Source organism: Beta vulgaris, chromosome 5, assembly GCF_026745355.1.
Source record: "Beta vulgaris subsp. vulgaris cultivar EL10 chromosome 5, EL10.2, whole genome shotgun sequence".
NCBI lineage: Eukaryota > Viridiplantae > Streptophyta > Magnoliopsida > Caryophyllales > Amaranthaceae > Beta > Beta vulgaris.
The window spans coordinates 26,957,617-26,983,189 of NC_079206.1; the positions used below are offsets into that span (position 1 = coordinate 26,957,617).

Consider the following 25,573-nt stretch of genomic DNA (forward strand, 5'->3'; position numbering starts at 1 on the left):
TAATGGTGGCTGATTAGGCATATATTTCTGTTCATGATGGCCTTGTGGTCCACCAAGGGCCACATTCCCAATCCTTTGAAGATTATTATCTGGACAATAACTGGGAGGTGGCGTCCTTGAATCCATCGGTACCTGAGCCATTGATGTACCTTTACCATATTTAGAGGCAGACAATCCGGATGTCTTTGCTACCGCAGAATCAAAGCCGTCAGAAATGATAGCTGTACCGTTATTCTGATCAAGTTTCCCAAAATATTTCTTTTCTGAGGAGACACTGGGCTCGCGTCTTAGTTGCATTCCAGGATGTGATACTGACATTCTTGAGGAAAGTTCACTTTGCGTATTCTCATCTGCATTGGAAGCTACAGTTGCTTCCAAGTCCTTGGCATCACTTTCTGTTTCTGCAACAATTGAATGCTGAGGACTTCGTTCTGCTGAAGCAGATGCAGCCCGCTGGATCTCATCATCCTCTTGAGGAAAAGGCAGCTTATCATCAGGTTCATTCTCCTCAGCATCAAATACTATGTCAATTCCTTGAAGATCATCATCAAGATCAACTTTGAGCTGCTTAGATCGGTTGGACTTTTCTGTACCATTGTCATTCTCAGGTGTAACCTTTTTTCCTAGAGATGCAACCTCTACACCTGCCATAGCAACCGAATTATGACGCTCTCTTTGTCTGGCCATGAATTCATCAACATGAATGGATGGAGGCCGCCCACCAGAAGACCCCAGGCGTGGAACTGCAATAACATTTGGATTAGAAACCCCATCAGAATTTCTTTCTCTGGCAACGTAGTCATCTACATGCATAGACGGAGGCCTGCTTGTATTTGGCTTGCGTTGCCGAAAGGTGTCTCTCCGAGTTGGAATAGGAGGTGCTATAGATGGTCCAGATCCTCGTACATCGACTGGAGCATTATCTCCTTTTCCATGCCTGTTGGCTCCATCGACTGTTGATATCTTCCTCTTGCCCAGAAGACCTGCCTGAGACAGCCTATTGCGCAAATTTTCAGGACACTCCCATTGAAATTGGTCACTTAACTCTCCGATATTCCACTCATTTTCAACCCTTTCCGAACTGCTGTCTGTCAGCAAATGTATCTTTGTAGAAAGTTTAGCATCAGGAGAAAACAAAAGAACTCCCTCTGAAATAATATCATTGACCTTAAGTGCATCAATGGGCTTCAGAAGCAATAATGAAAGACACCTAGCAGATTCCACAACCTGCGTATTACAAAGAAAGTCACATAATTGAAAGCATAAGCAAGTTTGTGAAGGGACATAAGCTGAAGATGAATGAAGAAGACCTGATGCAAAGTCGCCTTCAGATGTGATGAAGCTGCATACTCATTATCAGTCATCTTCGAACTCAACAGAGAAGACATATCTTGGACATACTTCATGTTTTCCTCAAGAGTGCCGTTTGTTTCATCAGTATCACACCAAAGCCCAAAGAAGTACTTCAAAGCATCAATTTTATCCTTATTGAAACTGAACAAAGAACACTTTTAGCATGCCAAGGTGAAGTCATTGGTATCCTAACTGAACTTTGGACGGAAAAGCATCCAAATTTTAAAACAAGACTTAAGCAATAAAAATAGTATGATAACATTTTCCTATCTTACAAAAATTTAGAGGGTAGGTAATAGTGTCGACGCTCATATAGCAACACTAAAAGAGTGTATGAACACAAAAAATCTATATATCCAGTGTTCTCAGTTCTTTCCTATTTGATTTTGCCGTTTGGCAGTGATCTGCAAGACTAAGTCATGACACAAGGTAAAAGTCTAGCTGAGTCCTTTCTCGATACTGTTATGAAAACGTGAACATACCAACAGAGGGGTTAAGAAATATGCCATTAAGCAGTCATTCAAGGTTCACAAATACATCCATTTATACGTCATTTTTATACCCTTTTGCATCTTTGATCAACATGGGCCTGGCCCACAAATGGGCAGGTTCTGTGCATGATTTTCGGCCCGCAGTTCGGGGCTGGCCCAATTTTTGGGCAAAAAACCAGGCCACAGGTTACCTGGAAAATTAAGCTAAATTTTGGCCCGGCCTGAAATAGCTGGTTTTGGGGTAGGAATATTGCCCCGAGGCTTTGAACCAAAAAGAGCCACTTTTTTTGGACAAAGCCCGGTCTAGCACGACCCATGATCACCTCTGAGTAGGTATAGAATCAAGTACCTTAAACGTTAATCCTAGTACTCTGAGTGCTACCCAAAACAAAATTGATACATGGTTCAAATATAGAGTTCCGTTAGATATGCTCACAGCGTTGTCCTTAAAAATGATAATCCGGAAACATAGTACGAAATATGACAGCCTTCCAAAAAGAAAAAGGGAGAAAAAGAAGTGCACATCTCACATGCTTCTTTGATCAGGGAGGACAGTAGTGGGGTCCTGGGAGTGGGGACACCTCCCATTCTACTTCAATAATCTAACCATCAACACAACATAAAAGAAAAAGTTGAAGTTAAATGCCCAAGGCCGGAAGAGAAATAGGGAAGTATCACGAAAAAGAGAAGAAGAAAAGAAGATGGAAGAGAAGCGACAGAGAAGATCACAGGAGAGAGAGTAGGAAAAACAGCGAAGATTGAAGAGAGAGAGAGAGACAGTAGTAGAATCAGAGAAGCTCAAAGAGAGGGAGGACGAGAAGAAGAGAATATCGAAGATAGAGAGAACGGACTGATCTGAAGGTTGCTCGCAAGCGTAAGCCACCTGGTGCCGGAGTCTATGGCAAATGCCTTGCCGGCATCCTCTGTAACCTCCGGCGAAAAAGGGTTTTCCCCAAATTAGGGAATTTTAATCAGGGTTCAATTAACAAAGGCATTTTGCTTGAGATAGCTAAATTAAAGCCGAGTTTGATTTTGAAGAAATTTTGGTTTTTTTAAACTTTTCAACTCATATCTACTCTCTACCATCTCCCAAGCTACTATACTAAAGGCAGCCAATGTGATATGCCTTGCACCGCTAACAAGGTGGCGAGAAGCGCGCTCCTCTCCTTGTGTTACGTAATTTGCCTCGCTAGGGTACGAAAAGGTGATTCCCTTTCGCCTAGCGTCTAGGCGCACTTTTTAAAACTAAGATACTGCCTTAGTTTTTAAAGGCGCAAGGCGCACCGAGGCGCAAGGCGAAGGCGCACGCATCTTGTAGGCGAGGCGCACCTTCTCTTTATTTTAGAAAAAATATTATGCTATAAAGTTTGACGTAAAAGGACTAGAAAAAATCTATTGTAGAATTTCAATTTATTTTTTTCCTTTTGATATTTTAATAGATCCCCAGTAGTTGAGGCAAGAAAGTGGAGGTAAAAAGAAATAATCAATACAAAGATTGACATGAACTTATTGTGACAGTAAACTGAAAAATTGACAGCACAAGGAGATAGTGACAACTCAACAGTAGGAAATAGAAGGCTGTGAAAAGTAAAAAAGTAAACTTTGAAAGTCATATACGTGATTGTTTTTTATGACCCAGCCCTTAGTAGCTTAGTAAGAGAGAAAAGCTCTCCCAACGTTCAAGATACTTGTGCTCCCTGAAGACGCTCTCAGCAGATCTGAAGAAAAGTTACCGGTAGGCGGCCACCGGAGGTAGGAACACTGGCGACTACCACTGGTAAAGACTAGTCGGCCCTTTCTGTCACAATATATATTGCCAGCAACGTTCACTTTTGAGAGGATAACAAATTAGGGTTTTGACCCAATTAGGGTTTTTGATTTAGAGCACAAATTGGGGCAAAATCATGCAATTGAGGATTTAGTGTCGATTAACTGTGAAATGAGCTGGGTAAGACTTAATTTGAGAAATTTAGTACAAATTTATGGTATTTTCCTCAGATTTCCTTCTCTTCTTCCTGCTGTAAGTCGACTCGCTTAGCTTGTCAGATGCATTTTTGTGAGCGCCTGAACTCGCCCTCGCCTAGGCGCGCCTTGGGCGCGCTTTTTAAAACTATACTACTTCAGAAACTATGGTTCTTACTATCTATCTTCATATATCTGGATATCTAAAGCCTCTGGAGTCCGGGTTTCAACAGCATTGTCCTCAAAAAATCATTGATATGGAAGTATTCTATAATGTCGTCCAGGAAAGCTTTTTGGAAATTAATATTGTAGTTTATCCAGTAGATTTGATTTCCAAGAGTTCCCAGTGTTGGAAAATAATGGCATGAAACAAATATTAAAAAAATGTTCACCTTTTTCCTTCAATGCAAAATCTCATTGCACCAACTGACAGCACGCCAACAGCATCAACTGAGTAGGTGGATAGACCCTCGTTCTCAACTGATCTGTACAAATTAATCCAGCAACATAACAGAGGACATCTCCTCCATTCAACATCGATTAAGTGATTATAGAACCCATGGAATTCCTGTGGTCTTCCTGGTTGGTTTTCGCTGGTATTACCGGATCTGATGAACAGGAAAGCGTCAAAAAGTGCTCTCTGACCTTCAGCATGAGAAGCTACTTCTTTGAAAGTGGTTAAACAAGCAACCAATTCATTTCCAACTGGTAGAAGCTGCAATTTCAACAAACAAATAGGTCACTAAATGTAAGCAACACGAATAATGCACACAATACGACAATATACTACTAGTTCCCCCTCCCCGCCCCATCTCCACCTCAGAAAAAAGAAAACTAACCAAAAGTTAGTAATTCATTCATATTGTCCCCCCCACCCGCCACTAACACCATTAAGTAGTAAAAAATGCTAGCTTTGTGATCAATGCATTTAATTAGTAAACGGAAATTTTTTAAAATTTATTATGAGAACATGGTGCATGGATAACTAAACTATAATTAGATTAGAGAATGTGCACAAACCTGACAGAGCTTGAATACATAGTTTAAGATAACAGCAGAATCTTCAGTACTCAAGATCTCATTGCTACATAAAACATTAAAAATATTTAGTCATCTGGTTGTTCACCTTGTGTCCATAGTAGTACAGAAAAAATAAACAAGAAACCATTTCTGTCGAATAGATAATAGAAATTAATTTTGAGTGAAAGCTTCATAAACAAGTATTCATGGAAATACAAGCTTGCAAAATCATGTGGCAATCATTTTGGCAATGAAGAATATCTTAGTGGATGCTTGTGTCACAGGGAGCAAAATTTGTGGAAAAATATTAATTTTTAAGATCAAGTTTCCAAAATATAGTCAGTTTCAACAATGAAGAATTGGTTCAGGAGTCTATATTTTCAGATTTCTTTATTGTTTTTCTTCCCTATCTTAAGAGTAGAAATAAGTTTGAGTTGTCGTTCCTATCTCTAAAAGGCTGTCTATTTTATCACTTTGGGGTTACTAGCCCTATGAAAAGGGGAGCACTATCATGTTAATTAAGAGTTGTGAGTTTTATTAATGGAGAGTGCAGCTTCTCTCTAATATCAGACTTTTTGAAGGCTTTCATTTATTCTAACTTGACTTGGTGACTTGCTAGCCATTATTTTATTAGCAACAAATTGACTTTCGTGCTCTTTGATGATGTACAGCTTTGACTGTCTTACCATCAATATCTTTGATTTATCAGTACAAATTATACAGAGTTGATTTTCTCTAAAAACCACTAAGATGAACCCAATATCTTTATCTACTAACATTAGTTCATATATATTAATAACAGGAGGATATCTTCTTTCACAGCACAAACTAATATTTGATGTTATCTTATTACTTCTCCAAATCGTGACATGTAAATCAGTATTTTGTCATTTATCTTATCTCTCCTTTTTATCTTTCATCAATACAGGCAGACCATCAGTGCTAACTGGTACGTAGTACACAAGCTACTCATTGATGGAAATAAGAGAGATGATATTTAAATACGCTGAAGAGCAATGATTCATGCACTAACCAGTCGAACACCCCATACAGCTTCTGAGTGGGTCGAGTATCACAAATTAGAGTCAAGGACCTGAGCACAGGGAGGCAGCAATTATATATACTGAATCCAGCATTTAGTGAGCTTCTTCCATCCGAAACAGATTTCCCATGAGCGTAAATTCTTCCTAGCACTTTTGTCAAAATCTGGAGAGTACCCTCTTTCAATAACAATGTCTGATAGAAATGAAAATGCATGTCAGCAAAAAAAGAAAAAGAAGAGGTGATTAGGCTGAAAATTGAAGGTAAAAAAACAGACCTTAGCAAGTGGATGCTCAAACAAAAGAGAAAGAAAATCCAGTAACTTATAACCCTGCAAAAACAAGAAGAGATTAGATAAGATATTAAACACATCATACACAGAAAATAGTGCTAATAAACTATCAAACACCTTGTACGTATCCATATCACCCAGAGAAGAAGGTTCAGCCACGTGATTTTGGACCCAAGAAATAATAGGCTGCAAAAGCACAATAGCATATTCTGCTCTTTGACGTGCAATACGAAGTATCAGTATTCGAAGCATGTCTTGTACCACGACCAATGTCTGAAAAGAAAAGAGAAAGAACTTATATACAAGAAGATAGGTCCAAGCCCTGGTTATCAAAAATCCTCGTCCCCTTGATCCAAATAGAAGAGCAAGGCATATATATAGACCAAGATACAAGAGAAGATACATACACTAACAGCATAATGAAGGATAACTTGTGCGATTTTGTCAAGGTGTGGACTCAATTGACCAAGAAGAATCTCAATATATGAGTGCTCCAGGTACCAATTCACTTTTTTCTCTTTCAGAGGCCCTAACAATGTCCCCAAAGCCAATGATCGAGCAGCTGTCATCAAGGGCATACCATTCTTCCAATGCCAGAAACCCTCCTCTGGAAAGAGATCAATCTAAAAAACAAATGAAATGAAACAGATAAATTATTGGAGCTCTGCAGTTTCAAATATAGCATTAATTATGAAAAGGAAAAAGGATTCTAATTTAAAAAAGAATTTCAGAAAAAACTTTCAGAATTTCTTATCAACGGTACTCCCTGTGTCTCAAATTTAACATATTTCATTAGAAGATGTCCTAAATTTAAGTTAACACCTGTCACCTACATTTGGCATTATTTTCTCTCTACTTATTCCCAAAACTTGGGACTCACACCGCACCCACTAACTCATACAGTTGCCTACTTTTTTCTCTCTACGTTTTTCACTCTCCTTATTAACCATGCAAAAAGTGGATATTAACTTTGAAAAGGGGCATAGGGAGTAGTTTAAATGAACATGTAACAAACCTTCACCAGTCAATTAGGCAATAACAAATTCACATACCAATACACACAGCATACTGCAGGTTTCTTTAGGGCCCAATGCTAGCAAGGAAGCTGCCTGAACACTATCAAGAAGTGTGTGGAAAAGACCAGGAGCCCAAGCATGTGCAGGCCAGCAAGCAAGAGCTGACGCAATCAGATGGCAAACTGTTTCTAAACCAAGTGCAGACTCGGGATAGGATGAGGACAGATCCACAGCAGAAGCTGCTAACTTGGGGCTGCAAGATGCACAATTTTTTAATGCCTGTACATAAACATGTCTTGATGCATACATAACAAGTGCCCTGAAGGAGAAGGCAAGAAGGATAATCAACAATTACCTTAATTCACAGTGTAGCCGTAGAAGGACAGTCATTAATTTTGTATTTCTATGCTGTTCTTTGGCTTCCTACAGAAGATATAGCATGTTGGTAACCCAAGAGTTTAGAAGGATAAATCAATGCAACTTTTCTGGATATAATGTACAGCACAAAGAGATAAAGTAAAAGAAAAGGAGAACATGGATTACTGTTGATTATCATATCTTGCATTCAACAAGTGGAAAGAGTTTGTAAATTATCAACATATTAAAAACCAGTAATTCTACAGTTCAACCTGTTTAACATATACTTCCTCCATTCTTTAGTAATCAGTACATATAGAGTTTCATGGCACGCGGCACGCCGCACGCCACATGCCTCGTAACACACAACGTTGACTATGGATATCTTCAGATATCGGTAAGTAAAATTATACTTCCTCCATTTTTTAATAATTGCAACATGTAGGGGTTGCACATTTTTGAAGGAGATGAGAGAGAGAGAGAGATGAAAAAAAGGACCCGTGTGATAAGTAGAGATATAGAGACAAAACATAGTCAAATTTAGTAATGTGGCAATTAATATGAAACTTCCTAAAAAAGGAAATGTTGCAACAATAAAAGAACAGAGGAAATAGAAAGTTAATATTTTGTAAGTATATATCGAGACGAATCTAGCACATCCCACGTGACTGTTTATCCTTATGTATAAATAATGATAATAGCAATAAAAGTCCAAATGTAGTGATCATCAAAAAACGGAGGGAGTATAAGATTAGTCAAAATGATAATGATATTAGACCTGAATCTACCTTTCCACTAGTTTTTGCAATAGGACATCAAGTATCCACTGGTGAACCAAATCTACAACAGTGTTCTAAATTTCTAACTCTTTGTAAAAAGTATAATTGGTAGAGCTTTCTTGCACCCTATTTATCTGTGGTAAGAGTGGATTAGAGCAGTACCTATCAATAGAATAAAAAAATGACTACAAAGTAACAGAACAACATGAAATCCTTATTCTGCTAAAAGAAACCTTATTTAGGGTTTTGATAAAGAAAACCTAAGTAACTTACCAGTGACTTCTTTACAATAAATATGTTACTATTCAAGGATTCTTTGAAATATTTGCTAGACACAATACATCCATGAACCATATAATTTGTCTCACTTAAAACATGCCAACCAATAACTTCATACCCTGAGAGTTGTCAAACTTAACAAATAAGAAAAGGAAATGTTATTTACTGTGATGTCTCTTAGCATAATTGATCTTTAACAGATAATCAAGTTAGAATACAGGTACACCAAATCTACTGATCTACATGGTTATCATATCATTGATTAGAAACATGAAGTATTAATGACCTCCAGAAAAGATTATTTTACCACAAAATAAGGGTGAAGGAGGTAATTTGCAAATCTAGTAATTTGATAAAAAGATTCAAAATGAATTAAAAAAGAATACTCTGCACAGAAATCTGTATAGACAAATCAACTCCTGGTTAGCTAGCGCAGAAATTTCAAAAATCCTTGATGGCCGCAAACTTTCTCTACTAGGCTACCCTATTTCCCAAAAAGGCGTAGAATTGGGCTGCTTCTCAAACTCCTTTTGGAGAAACAAATCATGAACTTTCTCAGAAACCAACTATAGCCAATAAATCGAAATAAATTCGCTACAACAGGCACAACCAGCACCACAATACACCCCATAGTTTCTAGAATTGCCACCCTATTATCTTGACCTCAACAACTGGACAAATGCTGACTCACAAACTGATTTTTTGGGTGAACATCATCACCACTAACACCAAGTCCTACACACATCTATATCCCTGAATATAAAACTAGCACTATCAGCACCACAAAATACATTCCTATAGTTTCTAGAAGTCCCACCCTATTATCTTGACCTCAACAACTGCACATATGCTGACTCAAACTGATTTCTTGGGTGCCATAACCACTAACACCAAGTCCTAAGCACATCTACATCCCTGAACATAAAACGAGCACCATCAGCACCATCGTTTGCCAGGTTGAGTTACAATTAAAGTAGCATGTTTCTCAACCCAAAAAAAAAAGAAGCAACTAAACATACAAGAAGATGCCTGTCCTTCAAAATGAATAACAAAAAGAAACATTGATTTCAGCCACAACCTCACACCTAAATTTTACATGGTGAAAGGCAAAAGGTATCTTCTGCAACAATGTGGTTTTGCAGGTGTCAGGCTGTGAGCATGAAATCTTCAAGCTTTGAATGCAAAAGCAAAGTATGCAAGTCAATTCGGTTTTCTCTTGTACCATATGTGGGTGTATTTTTATCTTAACCTTTGCATACATCCACAATCATGTGAGCTTTGCATACACTGGACAAATTTAATTTTTTACAAGAATACATTCCATGTATGAACTCTGAAGCCAGCAACACCATGTCATCAACATGTTAACTTGTCAATAGCATGACAATTGCTTGAAACAAAAGGCTGGGTGAATGGAATTTAAGTGCAACCACCTTTAGTCTTTGCAGAAGCTCTAAAAGCAGTAGAAGTGAAGGAATTAAAAGATCAACCAAGTACTTCTCTCGATTACGCTCCAGCAATAGATCAGATGTAGAACTACACTCTACACCATCATCGACAAGATAATCTGTTCAAAAAACAAATCCATATGATAAGTGTGGTTCACATTAAAATGTTTGACTTTGACTCGAAAACTTAAGACCAAAGATTAGCAACCAAAGCACAATACAGCTACAAAAAAAAGTCCTAAGAACAGTTCGATTTCTTTGAAAAAGGAATCATCAAGCTTAATATAGTCACTATAACATCCATAAATAAATTTCCTGCAGGAGATGACATGTGGTACAGCTAAGTCTCCTGTCAACTTTCTTCCCAACTCTATATCAGTTAAATGACTTCATAAAGCACGTGGTATGATTTATGGACTCTGGAAATATAGAAAAGGCCAGTCTTTCTTTGATTCATTTATAGGATCATAAAAGAGAAGGTTAACACATGACAGATGCAGCCTACAAGGCTACAACCCCCTCTCTGGCAGTTATAACAAACTAAGACTTGTTTCTTTATCATTTCCTTCTAAATCCAGACGTCAAATCTTGGCTTTATGCCAAAATTCCTCCCCTATTTACATATTTTGTTCCTCCAACCATAATTTTTCCTTATGATTTACGATAATCCCATCAATTTTTTTTACTGTACTTGTAATAGTCATGACTTATAAAATAAAACATAGAAAAAGATATTGTTTTTGGCTCTCTATCTCTTTTTTCCAAAAGGGGAAGGGGCGGTACACATATATAATATGAAACTCAACATCAAATTTGCGAGCTTCTTGATTGCCTTCTTGATGCAACAATGGTCAAACAACCATACTAGGGAGGGGAGGTTCTCGATCAAGCAAATAAAAGTTTTCCTGAAGAAAAATGGAATTCAACAACAAACAAATGTGTAACTCTCTTAATTGCCTTGTTGATGCAAGAGTAGTCAAACTACTATACTAGCCGTTGGTTTATCAAACAAATTAGCCTCAAACCATCATAAATCAGTAACATCCATAAATCCGTCCAAAACAAAATTACCATAATTATTGGAAGACCTCTCAAGCATCAATCTGGAGTTCACAAGAATGGCATAGATAACTGTCATAGCACCTTCATCAAATAGTGAAGCAGCAACGTCCTGTATAAGTAAAAACAGAGAGAATTGAATGGATGTGGAAAAATTTTACAGATTGCCAAGATTTCGAGTATTCTAAACTTCTACCATGATGAGCATTTCACAGTACCCACTCCACTGTAATCAGCATTTTTTTATGAATGGCAACTTCATCAGTTTGTAGATTAAATGGAAACAAAAATTGTCATCATAATTGAAACAAATCCACTTTAGCTACAGCTAACACAACAGCTGAAACACCCAACACAAATCCCACCATATGGAACTCTGGAAGGGACCGGGGAGGATTAGACCCATATATATGCAGCTAGGACGCTAACAAAACAATAAATACCATACCACATTCTCAGAAATGAGAGCCAAAATCCTGATTGCTGTCGTCAGCTGAGCCACAGATGAATCACGAAGAGGAACCCCGTCAAAGGTTTTATCAGAAACAAGTTTCCCAAGCAGATTTTCCACAACATTGACATCAGATTCATTAGAAGAATCACCTACTACATTCTCCACATCCATAGAGTCCGAGACCAAAATATTTGTTGAAGTTATATGAGCATCACCTCCTGAGGCCAAAAAGGCTGCATAACGCAAAAGACCAACAGCTCCATTTTTATGGTAAACAACCCCAGCATCTATCCACTCCAAGAGTCTACTAGGGGCATCTTTTCTACTAGATCCAGGAGAAGAGGAATGCAGAGCTTTATGAAGCTCAGCTGCATGGTCAATCCAGACACTCACTGAAGATGAGGTTGGATCTGTAACAATGATCTCACATATTTCAGCAGCAGCATGAAAAATTGCAAGATTCAAAGGAGTACCTGGAGAACACAATACAATCTATTACTGACAAGCTAGAAAAAATTACAGTTAAAGTAGTTACAGGAATTAGATATAGGAATACCAGAAGACAAAGAAATGGACTCTGATTCCTTGGCAGAATGTAGTGCCTCAATCAAAATTGTAATAGCCTGCAAAGTCGAAATGGCCATGTTAGTGTACCACCTAACCAAAAATATGGGAATACAGTACAGCAGAAAATCTAGATAGAAACAGTAAGAATATACTTTTATCATCTCTATTAATTGAAAGCCATACGGCATCTACAATAGAAATTAAAATAACGAAACACAGCCTAACTTGATCAAATAAAGTTCCTCTAAGATATAACTATGATAATAATGAACCAAGTCTGACAAGAAAGCATAGCCTCTTTGATTCGGTAATTCATAGTTTTGAGAAGAAATCTCTTTATTTGACCATGTAAATGGCATACGAAAATCCAATACTGATTGCAAATTTGTACAGCAAACCATCAATGAGCTGTATCTTTGCAACAAACCATAAAATTCAAACTTTAAACTCCCGCAAAGGGAGACTAACATATCAAACTAAAAACTCCCATTAATGGTGACAGAGAACCCAATAATTGGGTACTAAACTCTTGAACCAAGAGAAAAAGGAGGATCCTTATTAACGAAACTAGAAAATCAAGTGCATAAAAGTAGAAATTGGGGCTTACCACCATTTAAAAGGATAGTGGCAGCCCCGAACTGGCTGAAAAGGATTAGGGCTTAACTTAGGGATTGAAGGGAGAGAAAGAGAGAGGGGAAGCTAGGGTACTGTTTTCTCTGTCATCTTTACCAATCCTGATTGGTAGTGTTGACTTGACACACTCATACTGGAACCCTTTGCTAGAGGATAAATCTAATGTCCCAAAGTCAGTTTATCAAGGAAAATTTTGTATCAAAATCCTGACATAGATACAGTAAGAAAGAGTATTTAAAAGCAAATAGGGAATTGAAGACTTGACAGTGATTACATGTATATTTTGTATTGAACGTTGTTTTGACCCAAGGAGCCACATGGCTTTTTGGAAATAATCCAAACAGTGCAACAGTAATACCAAAACTAAATTTTAATCTCCAATCCTATCCAATATTACATGTCTGAGAAGGAGCACAAGTCCAGCTCCAACAGAATGATTACAAATTACAGATACTTCTACTGCAAGATAGTCCTCCATACCTCTGGGAAGTGTGCGAGAGCCAGTACTGCTTGACGACCACCATCAGACCTGCATATAACTTGCACATGTGAGGAGAAACAGATAGGGAAGCAACTGGTAGCGGATAAGAAAGATACAAAGTAAATAGGATAAATGTGAAGCTCTTTTGGTCCCTTCTCGAGGACATGCTGAATAGTACACCTTCTGGCTCATAATCTCCAAGAATACAATTACAGGCTAATGCCTCGTCCATATGTAAACTAGTTTGGGATTCTACTAAAATATCATCAAGAAAATTTACTGAAACTTGCAGGCGTGAAACAGAAACTCGTCAAGAGGTAATATTATTTCCCATTTCATCATCTTTAGTACTCCCCCCCCCCCCCCCTTTCAATCATGTAAAGATTCAAAAATTAATTAATCACTATAGGAACACTAACCCATGTGTCCTTGATACAATCCAACCAGATAAGAAATAAACATATATATAGGAAGCAAGAACACCCACTTCAAACCAGGACCAGGTCTCTAGCACAGATTGCCTATGAAGTGGAAGATCAGGAGTAATTAATCATTTGCTTAAAGAAAGAGCTTATACGATTGGTTTCATTGCATCATCCTGAAATGTATACGAGTCCATGCTATGAATCGACAAAGCTAAGACAGAAGTTAATAGAAGAATACTAATTTGATTGGAAATTCTGGAGAATAGAATAATAGATTGAAAAACAAAAGCTTACGGGAGGCTTGTTATCTCAGAGAGTACAAAATAAACTACATGAAGCCCTCAACAATAATCATGATAATTTCCCTTTCACTAATCTTCTCTATTTAAAGCATTTCTTCTCTAACTATCTTTTCACATGAATGAACTTTTACATTCTTCCATGATATTTCAGCTATAAACATTTCATAAGTTCCATTTAGGTGTCTCTCATCCACATAGAGGAAAGGCTGGTATGCCAAGGGGTCTCATGGGAGCATAGGCTCCCCTAGTTCCCAGTTACCCTTCTAAAGAGAGATATGGTCGGCTGGGCAAGCTTACACAGAAATTAAAAATAAATAACGATTGGGAGATTGTAAAGGGAATGGAAAGTGGAAACTAGGGGTTGTGAGTTGAAACTCAAAAGAGGAGTTTGTCGTGTAAGAGGCCGCCTATTTTTAAATTAAAATTAGGCAATGGTAAGCCCAATATTAAAAGATAATTAGCCCAATAGTGAGTAGGTTAATTTCATTTGATGACTAGTTTAATTAATTTAGTAACTAGGTCTACTTTTATATTAAAATTAGACCGTCTCTTTTAATAATTTTTGCTCAAAAGAGAAGATGACAGTTGAGGCAGGTAGAAAACAATATTTATCCTCTTTTGTCTGTGGCAAATAGTGCAGGAACTAGAAATTCTAACATACTAAATTCTGAACAGGATATATATTATTATTTCCTAAGCCTTAAAGACTGGCACCCCTTTTTCATCTGCATCTGAGAACACTTCTTCAAACAAATTGAAATGACTGAAGTAATATTTGGAATCGCCTTGTCCCATAAATCTTACACCTCCCAAGGCATCCTCTTCCTGCTTGTCAATGGGCTTATTTCCTTATTCCAAGTGGTTACTCTGTCAAGGAAATGAAGACTTATTCTTCTTGACAATTAGGTTAAGTCTTCTCTAGCAAATTGAGCGTTCTTCCTTCGGGCCTTCCCATTTTCAGAGTCTAAAAATGGATCATCACGGAACTCTTGCCCAAAATAACAAGATCATGCACAGGTTCAGAAAGAACATTAGAGAACATTTCATACTTTTTCCTAAGAGCAGGCTCCCATATATATAGTATTTAACAGATAAGAGAATTCTCAGAAAAAAGAGGAAAGTTAACAGAGCCTAGCCTACCTGGAGAGACCACATAGCTCCCACAACACCCAAAGAAGTTCCTCTGAACATGGTGTCGATGTAAGCAAACGGCCAACAGCATTAACCTGATCAGGACAGAAAACCACCAACAAATTAGGAACAACCACCACTGTTTTCCAAAGATGAACAGGGAATAACATAGACAACAATAAGACAGAAAAGGTAATAGGAGGCATATATATGTAGCAAGGAAACTTACAACTCTGAGATGCATCTCAATATTTAATCCAACCTCTTGTAGACGGCAAAAGAACCCTTTAGATACCAAAAGAGATGCATATCGAAGAGGAATACATTCAATCACTTCATCATTCCCCTTAAATGCATGAATGATTGTGGAGGAAAGATCAGGATGCTGCAACAGGAAGACAAGACCTGCCAATTATATGCATGTCATTAGCAGCACAAAGTCAAATAAACATGAAAAAAAAGGGGTAACATCCAATAACCTGAGCGGCAAAACATAAATGAAAGAATTGTGGCTTCAATAGAAGATGTCACATCCAAAAATGATTCAAGAGCATGTCCTCTTTCATCCCGCAACTTTGGCAACGATATTAATGCAACTGACAATGGAAGAAATCCCCTCTCCTACATATAAACCAAACTGTCAAATTTATCACGTGAAAAAGTTGGATCATCCCAATCAAAAAGGTCAAAAAGAACTAAACTATGTAAACCCAAGCAAACGAGCTAGAAGGACAAAAAACATTGGAACTTCAACCACCCATGAATATTTATGTCCGTGCTTGGGAGCATGATACTGAAATATTGAAGATAAAAAAAAAAAATCAAATATTTGAAGGGATTGATGAATTTGGATTGATAAAAATGGATTTTGTATGTTCTTTGGGGTTTCTGATGATTTTCCCATGAGTATTTTGCTTGCAGTCATTAAGTATCTAGAAATGTCTGTTTTGTCTTTCTTTTTATGATTTTCATTTCTCTGATCTTGTGCGGACACCTAGACCTCTTGTACATTCATCTGGCAATGAATTCTACACAGCAGGGATCACAAAAGAAAGAAGATATGATGACATTAGCAGTTACTTAGGTTTGCAGCATAACAAAATAATATGCTGCAAGAAGATACATAAAACAAGAATATACTGAACACAAAACCAGTGCTACCAGCATAGATCATAGGTATCAATCTTTGATTAAAAATTACTCTCTCAAAAATCTGGGAAAAGGGCAGAGTAAGGTACTTCATATTCAGTCAGTATTAGGAAACAAACATGCCTATTGTACTGAAAGAGCAACCAAAATGGAGATCAATACTTAAAGTGGTGTCATTAATCAATGTAGCCAATTACTTTCATAGCATCTTCTTTACATATAAGATATTCAATCTAACTTGATATATAAATTAACTAGTACAGGTGTTTGAAGAAATTACTGTAAGACTATTGACTAAATTATCTTTTCTTTTTTTCTAAGATGAAGCAATATGGTAGAGGACCATCATTCTTGCACAATCTCAAATCTCAATACCCTAACTCCAAGCACTAGGCTTATATAATTCCACTAGTAGCAGACTTCAAAAATAAAAAATAAAAACAAAACTCAACTAATACCATCTTGAAAAATATACCTTCATAAGCGAAAGCAGCTTTGCATCAATTTCCTGATGCAGAAAGCGACAACTTGAGGAAGCAATGAGCTTGCCAGTTGCTTTGAACGATGATACTCCTTCGGAAGCTGACATCATCGATGATCGGATAGCACAGGCCAGAGGCGAAGGATCTTCAACCCAGCCAGATGAGTTTATTAATTTCTGCATTTACATTTGTCAACAAACGGGAAGCGAGATGTGAATATGCAAAATTACATGAGAACTAGATTACACCTTATAGACATTGGTCGCCAAGGTAAAAAACATAGTTATGCTACGTCATCAAGAACCACCAGAAGAATGATCATGTCTTTTGATTCTTTGATAAAAAAATTCAATTACAATCAACTGTTGTTGTTTTACAGAAAATTAATCGCCGTCATCAGGGAAAACAGGTGGACACCTCCAAGAGCTAAAAGGATCCTAGTTGAGCACATGACTCAAAAAATAAACAGATCAAATAACTATATCCTCCTAGTGCCTCCCCTGCAACTGCCCCCCGTCCCCACCATCAAAAATGGAAGTAAATGAGAGCATTTGAAAAGCAGGTGGTAATTTGGCATCACTATTTCACTCAAAAATTATTCTTAACCACCAAGTATAGTGGCATTAAATGAACAGTAAAACTCGGTTTATGGATTTATAAAGGATCTTTCAAAAAAAAAGTTGAATTTGGTTTTTAAAGTATATTCATCTTGCATTTTTTATCTAAACTAAAATAATAAACTTACTAAATTATTTCGAGTTTCTTTGTGTTCTATCTAAATCAGAAGAGCTAGCAACTAATTTCTTGTTAGAACTTTGGTTTTGAGAGATAATATTAATATTTGATAGAGAATGGTATCCGAATAAGTAGAGATAGATAACCCAGGTCCAAACATGAATCATCGAACCTGGCATAAGATATGCCTCCATTATATATATAACCAACCCAAACAAATAAACAAAAAACTTCATACAAGAAAGCTGACAAACATAAACATTATCTAAAGATACTTCTGCCTATTTTTATTACTCAGAGTCAGGGTGGTAACTATTTCATCTCAACAATTATGCAAAAAATGGCAGGAAAAAGTTGTTGCAAAATAGAAAGTTATCCCACAACAATGACATTAGCAGTTCAAAATTCTAAGACCAAAAACAAAGTCATCAATCCACATATATGAATCATCACTGCATATATAAAATTGACAAGACTTAAAAAAGTCTACTTCTTCACTTTGTTCATCTACCAATTCTCCTTTCTTTTTTTGCTTTTTGTAATAGAAAATTCAACTTGTATTATACAAAATTGATTATATTTTTTTCCTTTTGATTCCTTTTACTTTACTGCTTGTATTTTGCAACCTTACCTCCTTAAGCATATCTTATTTGATCTCTTTCTTAAGGTTTTTCAACTCTCTCTCTCTCTCTCCCTTCTCCCAGTCCCTTTCTCTCTCTCTCTCTATGAGACAACACAAAGGACTGAATTGTTTTTCACGAGATAAAATCACAGTTGAACTGATGTCATATGAATCACAAGAGAGGATGTCAAAGAAACAGTCGGTTTCTCTGTCCACAACTCCACACCTTGATCATGAGTCCGCCATGTGAAAATATATCAAAACATTTATCTAACTCTAGCAATTAGCTTTTGTCAATTCAGCAATCTTTTTCGTTTGGTATTATTCATAAACCTAAGTCAATTATGATGTTCATGTTCATTCAAAAACCTGTGTTCTATAAAAACAAGACCAGAAATGCTGTTGGTGGATTAATAAATTTACAATACATGTTCACTTCACAACCCACATCCCTACAAATAAGACCTTGAACTACGATACACAGACAGCCGTTATGTGAACTTTCATACCGTTTCCAAGTTTGTAGGTCAAGAAGTCACTTTGACATCTTATTTCCTACTACCTCTATTTCTTTTATATCTATATAGTTTGACATTCACGCTTGCCAACGCATAACTTTGACCATTAATATCTTTAATTACGAACAAATAAAAATTATAAAAAGTTGATATGTGAAAAATATATGCAAAAGACAAATCCAACAAGATCCCACTTGACAATTTTCCTTGTATATAAATCACAAAGCTGGTCAAAGTAAAGTTCATGAATAGTGCCAAAACATAAAGTGTGTAGATTCAAAAGAAACAGAGGTACTATAAACTTAAAGATCAGAAAATAATAAATAAAGATGATCTATGTTTTGAACCAAAGCCCAACACGAAAGCAGCATAACAAGCCAAAAGGGAGGGGGGAAAAGTGATTTTAGGATAGAAAAATTGATCCAAGTAACATCAAAAAATAACTGAGCAGGTCTAAACTAACCAAAAGCTTCCTTAGCTGTAACTTAGCATTCACAAGCATGCTTAAAGTCGTGGTTGTAGCATTCCCATCACCAGAATGTCCTCCCAATATGGAGAGTACTGCATACTGCCAGTCAGAAAAATGAGAAGAGCTCCCTGTAGCATAAATACATTTGAAGGCCAGAAAAAGTACCTCATATCTAGAAGCAACTTCATAGACCCGCAACCGATGAAGGATATAAGTCACTAATGCAGCAATATCATGTCGTTGTTTTTGCATCAGTAACTTTAATAACTGGCTATATCCCTCACTAACACTGGAGGGAACATCTTCACTTTCACGAGGCCACCAACCTAACAAACCTTCACACCCAACAGAGTAACGAGTTGCTTGTTCAATAACTCCAAGCAGCATCAAAGTAACTGTTGCACTGTTTTGCATGTCATGGCTAAGGAAATGTGCAAGCTGTTTCATTCCTCCACCATTTACATAATGAAAACAGCTCTCTTTTCCAGAGCTTAGTATCAAGGCTAGACTCAACCAAAGAAGTACATTATTACTCTGGATATGCAAGAAAAAAATGCATGGAAAAATTAATTAGTCAGATGTCAACATAACTAATAATTAACAAGAAATAGTGTAGTGAAAAATAAGCAAGTGCAATACTTCCAATTTTATGCTTCAAACAGAAGAGAGCAAATGGCATCTCTTAAGAAGTTCAGACTCCAAATTAATCTAATAACTAGTGGTAGCATAAACATTATCTTCTGAAGTTCCAAAAGTATATAGAAGAAATTCAAAATTAGAAACTTCCGTTAGCAAATTTTAGGGTAGAAAAATAATTCTCCAAGTAACACATTACTCCATCAACCAAATTAGAGCAAAACATGAGTAGGATGGCACGCAAGATTTTCCGTCTTAATATCTTACATTTCTACCAAATTGAGAAGACTCCATAGCAATACAAAAATTATATTTTACCTGTGATATATGAGGATGTCCAACAATTGTCTCCCGGTCAAAGTGGAAGTGCTGAAAAAAAATATCCACCAACTCCTTAGAAGTGGCTAGCTCAGCTTCAGACTCGAGAAAACTGCAATCTACCAAGAAATCGCCACATATGTGTCCTGCTTCCACATATGTTTTGCAAAGATCAAGAAGATTTATTTTTGCCTCCGTAAAAACATGAGAAGCTCCTTTGAAATTTAATACTGCGCCTAAATTCAACTCTTGAAATGTGATTCCAGTGCTAGCTAAGTCAATTGTGAAGAATGAAGCAGCTACAGAAGTAACTAAAGCCATAATCTTCTGAAAAAAATCACCACAGTCAGGGACATCCAATATTTTCAATATAAGTTGCAAAAATTGTCGCCTCTCAGCAGAAATATCTGTTGCCGGGAGCATCGAAGATAATGCCTTCAGAGAGGAAATGGTGTCCTCATGTTTAGGATTTCTAGAATGTAATAGAGGTGGCAGGTCCTCAAGCTTCATCTCGGAAGAAGAAACAAGATTTGTTACAGAGTTGTCCAAGTCAAATTCAACATTAAACTGCCCGAGGTCTTCTGCTGTGTTTCCATATACAACCAAGCTTAAGCTGCGATAACTGCCCCTCACGACAAGATGATTAGTCACCACAGCCTGCCACATTGTAACATCTATCAGTAGAAAGAAGCCCATTTTTAATATAGAGACGATATAATATATGGGGATTACGGAAGAATAAAAGAAATACTCGAAAGGGGATAGAATTTAAGAACAAAAAAAGGAAGTAGTCACAACTCACAGGTACCAATTACCCTACCCATGTACAAACAGCCAAAAGAAAAGGCTTCACCATTTCTTGCAAGAATAAATATAATGTCCAGAAAAGCACATCAAGAAATGAATGCATGAGCAACAATACTACAGAAAACTCAGAAACACGTAGAAGCAATGTAGAAGCATAAGAATTCGAACTAAACCATACAATGATTTGATACCGAATCTCTGCTTAACCTTGCAATTCCTTTAGGAAATTCCCATGTAAGACATAACCTTAGTTTAAAAGGCGCGAGGCGCACCGAGGCGCAAGGCGAAGGCGAGGGCCAGGGCATCTCATAGACGAGGCGCACTTTTTATTTTTATTATTAAGCTTTTGTGGTATTAAATTTTTTAGCACATGAGTTCCATTTCAAAATAAAATAAATATGTTCTGTAAAAGAAAAGTAAAATAAATATATACTTTAAAAAAAAGTTAAAATAATACAAAAAGAATTGACAGCATTGGATAAAGAAAAGGAAAAAAGCAAAAAAGTGGAAGTCACATGCCTCTTTTACCATAGGGAGCAGCAGTGGGGTCAAGGCCCAAGGGAGTGGGTAAGTTTCCCACTTTCCTTCAATGATACAGCATTCAATATTAAAAAGAAAAGGGAAAAAAAGTTGAAGCCTGAAGAAGGTTGAAGAACAGAAGAGATTAGAAGAGAAGAGAGCAAAGATTATCAAAGAAAAAAATCAAAGAAGTGAAGAAAGAAGATCAAAGAAGAGGAGAGAGTAAAGATAGAAGATGAGATAGAGAGAAGACTGAAGAAGTTCGAAAAGCAAGAGAGAGAGAGGACTGACGTGCTTGCCGCCGCTGACCACCAGAGATATGGTGCCGGGAACCATGGTGCTTGGCTCGCCGGCATTCTCTGTTACCTCCGACGAGTTGGCGGCCATCGATTGCCACCAATTCATGAATTAGGGTTTTTCTCCCTAAGTACAGATTTGTAATTAGGGTTTAATACTTCAATTTGATGTAGTTTACTACAATTAAGAAAGGGCTTTTGCTCGAAAATGCTAAATTAAACCAATATACTTCTAAATTTGAAAGTTTTTGGGATTTTTTGAACTTTTCTAACTCAGATCTAGTCTCTTCCCTCCTCTACTCCGCGCCTCTCCACTAAAAGCGGCCAGGCGGTGCGCCTTGCGCCTCGCCTAAAGGCGGCAAAAAGAGCACGCCACAGGTCGCCCGTCGTGGTGCTCTTCGCCTGGGTTCATGGATGCGCTTTGGCCAGCGCCTCGCCTGGCGCACAGGCACGCTTTTGAAAACTAAGGACATAACTACTACAGACATGACCAATTGGATATGATCCTTCACGAATAATAGTGAAACTCAAAGATTTTCATGTGTCCTTGACGATAATTCTAAGAATCTAACTAACGTAGACATGATTGAAGCATTATTGCAAGGTGAAATAAATATATGTTTCATCCAAAGTTGCTAACTCAGACCTAATAATATAATAAACCTCATTGATTGAACCAACCTCCTTCACATAGTCGACGGATTCTCATTTACTAGCATGGATCTTATCAGCGTTGATGAGTAAGTTAACAAGGTATTGTAGATGAAGTGTTCTTATCAATTATTATTTCTGAATGCCTGAATGACATAACAAATATTGTTGTATCCATTAATCAATAAGTATTCTACATAACAGAAGCACATTTAAGGCATGAGAACTTTAATTTTCAATTGCTGTAAATCATGCAACCTTCATGGTATCAATTCACTAGCTTTTCACTAAAACCTCCTTAATCAAAAGACACGAGTATGTAGTGTATGTACTCCATGGAATCAGCTAGGCAAAAGCTACAAAGAAGTGGCTGATGGACAAAGAAGAAACTCCCTCTCCATCCAAAAAGAAAACCAACCAGAAATGCAGAACTCCCCTGCTACTCCTAACTCTCTAAGACTCCTCCCGTTCTTACATGTATATACTTCTTGCATCCAGTATTATACCCCACACTTGCCATTACTAGCTATCCTAAATCCACTACAAACTCGCCTTCTCAAGTAAAGTTTCTCTCAAATCTCTCTCGCGCACATGATTTTACATCTCAAATGCAGTAGCGATCATGATAACGATCGCAGGACCACTTTCACGGGCAATTTGGATGGTTTGCAGTTGTCGCAACCCTACGTCGCAAACGCGGTAAGCTCGAAAACCATTACAGTGCGATGATGCAGCCGATTTAATACCATGGTCCATGCTCGGCACTTCCTCTTACTATCTCTCTCACACCCCCACACTTTTGCTTATTATTTCTCCCTCCAAAGTCCAACCCCACACTTCCGCTTATTTTTTCTCATTATCCACTATCTTGCATTATGTGCATTTGCAAATGCACAAAATTATTGGGACAAAAGGAAAACCTTAAAAAAGAGTCCAACTCCACATCTGTGTCTCCTTACCAGACTACATTTTGCATCATTTAATATTCCTTTACATTGTGTTTGGGAACTCATATTGCATTTCAAATGTTGGATTTAAAATGTGGAAAGTTCAATGATCAATTTCAATTCTAGATCTTGTGTTTGGGGTAATATTGCGAATTTTACAATTCTCAAATCCAACCGAACTACTTGGAGGGGAAAAGAGAGAGGGAGAGAGAGAGAAGATCATCTCCAAAAAAAACTCAGAAGAAGAAAACTTAGGACGTAAAACATGAAGCATGATGTTTGATAAACATCCTATGGGTTGGTTAATTTCATATATGAGGATATAATACGGTTATTTCAAATATATTATCTGCAGGTTATTCAGCTAAATTTAAGAATTTGTGCCGACTCCATGATTTGAAATTTTTGGCATTCAAACACTTCATCTCACCCTCATCCAGAATTTCAAACCAATTCATGGTTACCAAACACACCGATGGAGGATTCATAACGGAATGATGCATTATGTCCCACCATTTGTCAACATTCCCCCCTCTAACCTCTCCATCTCAACAATGTCATCAATACACTCCCTTTTAATATACACAAGTTATTAGGCCCCGGCTATTCCCCGGGTAAGAAAAAATTACATTTATTAATATTATACTTTACAATGATAACACTAAATACAACTTGGTTTAGTGGTTAAAACTTTAGTATATATGAACTTGAGGTCACGAGATCGGAGACCATACTATGCAATTTCTAATTTTTTTTATTGTACATGGATTACATGAACTTAAACTTCCTAGGGAGAGTGCCACGTAGCACAATTCCTTGTTTAGGAACGCCGTTTAATAATATTTATATAGATGTCCACAAAAACCGCATTCCAGCCCTAATCTTTTCTTTGAAAAACTTTAATTTCCTCATATAAATCTAGAATCATGTCAACCATTTACTCCAGAGTCATTCCCCAAGACCAAAACTTTAATTTTCTATACGGATGAGTGACCATGTTAGCTGAAAAATGAAAGGGATGAAAACCCATAAAACTCGACAAAAGTCCAAATAATAAGAAAATGATCAAAACCACCGTATCACCGACGAATTGCACCTAATAAGAAAACACCTCCAACCATCTATTAAAGCTAAGAACCAAACTAGCCTCGACTACATCATGCTCAATGGCAAGGCAGCAAAACATATATTTAACATCCTCAAGAAGCAAATCAACAATGCCACAATCACATATTGAGAACACTCATGATACTCCCTCGAACCTCCCTTTCTCTCAAAACCATACTGAAAGATATTAACATTTATAGGATCAACATCAAGAAGAACACATAGCCACAACTCCATAAGTCATTAAATACTCCCTCCGTTTCCTAAAGATCTTCCCACTTACTGTTCCTACAGATACCAAGGAAAATCAAGTTGTGTGGGTCATGGTGTGATTAAAGTAGGAGAGAGAAAGGGAGTAAAATTGAATTAATAATGTAATGGTGGACCATATGATAGTGACATGAGAGGGTAAATAGGGAAATTTGTTTTGCCAAATAAGGAATAAAGCAAAAGAGGGAAGATCTTTTGGAAACACCCTTAAACGGAAAGAGGGAAGATCTTTAGGAAACGGAGGGAGTAAGAGACAATACTCAGCAAGGTAAGCTTAATAGTCACTAGATGATTGTATAAGAGCCATCTGCCCACCTCCTTAGTGGTGACTCCAACACCCCCGCATTATAACAATATCCCCTGTAATGAATCAACCTAGGGAGAGGGGTATTTTTGGTATTGTAATAATTAGTTAGTTTTAGTAGTAGCTTGAAGAATAAGCTAGGGAGTTAGGGAGGAAGTATCTCTATAAATAGAGGAGATTAGGGAGAGAAAAGATCATCAAGAAAAATATTGGAGAGTTCATTTTAGTTGTTAGCTTTGGGAGTGTGTCAAGTCACTCGAAAACTTGATAAACTTTTTTCTACTGTTATTTCCATAATTATCAATCAAAGATCATCATCTTCTTCCTTAATATTTCTGCTCAAATTATCAGTTCATTACAAATGGTATCAGAGCAGTTCGTTCCAGGAGATTAAGTACTGATTTTCTGTTTCAAAAAAAAAAAAAAAAAAAAAAAAAAAAAAAAAAAAAAAATTCTGCAATGGAGTTTGCTCCGCAGGAGACAAAGAAATTCGCTGCAGATTTGAATGAGATTATCACGAAAGGTTTTGAAAAGTTTCAGCAAGACCTAATAAACGACCTCAAGAAAATAATTAGTGACGCAGTTGCTCCACTCAAAAGGGAGTTGAATCTTATTCGAAAAGAGATGGAGGATGAAGACATCCACAAAGATTC

At 37.1% G+C, this 25,573-nt stretch overlaps 1 protein-coding gene across 2 annotated transcripts in view; it reads right to left on the reverse strand.

Moving 5' to 3' along the window:
* LOC104893420 (hypothetical protein) overlaps window positions 1-25,573 on the reverse strand; it is a 35,652-nt gene that overhangs the window by 1,881 nt on the left and 8,198 nt on the right. Inside the window, exons 4-25 of one of the 2 annotated variants that reach the window (XM_010679528.4) lie at window positions 20,020-20,676; window positions 19,231-19,599; window positions 19,060-19,164; window positions 16,715-16,897; window positions 15,570-15,711; window positions 15,320-15,495; window positions 15,100-15,185; window positions 13,232-13,280; window positions 12,108-12,174; window positions 11,546-12,024; window positions 11,110-11,209; window positions 10,024-10,157; window positions 7,531-7,598; window positions 7,212-7,428; window positions 6,567-6,782; window positions 6,277-6,432; window positions 6,145-6,198; window positions 5,860-6,062; window positions 4,827-4,890; window positions 4,199-4,521; window positions 1,311-1,494; window positions 1-1,227 (exon numbers count right to left, since the gene is read on the reverse strand). The exon at window positions 1-1,227 is cut by the window's left edge and continues 123 nt beyond it. In XM_010679528.4, the coding sequence (XP_010677830.1) occupies window positions 1-1,227; window positions 1,311-1,494; window positions 4,199-4,521; window positions 4,827-4,890; window positions 5,860-6,062; window positions 6,145-6,198; window positions 6,277-6,432; window positions 6,567-6,782; window positions 7,212-7,428; window positions 7,531-7,598; window positions 10,024-10,157; window positions 11,110-11,209; window positions 11,546-12,024; window positions 12,108-12,174; window positions 13,232-13,280; window positions 15,100-15,185; window positions 15,320-15,495; window positions 15,570-15,711; window positions 16,715-16,897; window positions 19,060-19,164; window positions 19,231-19,599; window positions 20,020-20,676 (5,259 nt within the window). Of the gene's footprint in view, window positions 1,228-1,310; window positions 1,495-4,198; window positions 4,522-4,826; window positions 4,891-5,859; window positions 6,063-6,144; window positions 6,199-6,276; window positions 6,433-6,566; window positions 6,783-7,211; window positions 7,429-7,530; window positions 7,599-10,023; window positions 10,158-11,109; window positions 11,210-11,545; window positions 12,025-12,107; window positions 12,175-13,231; window positions 13,281-15,099; window positions 15,186-15,319; window positions 15,496-15,569; window positions 15,712-16,714; window positions 16,898-19,059; window positions 19,165-19,230; window positions 19,600-20,019; window positions 20,677-25,573 lie in introns of those variants that run through there. The other variant, XM_048644667.2, reaches the window with a different exon arrangement.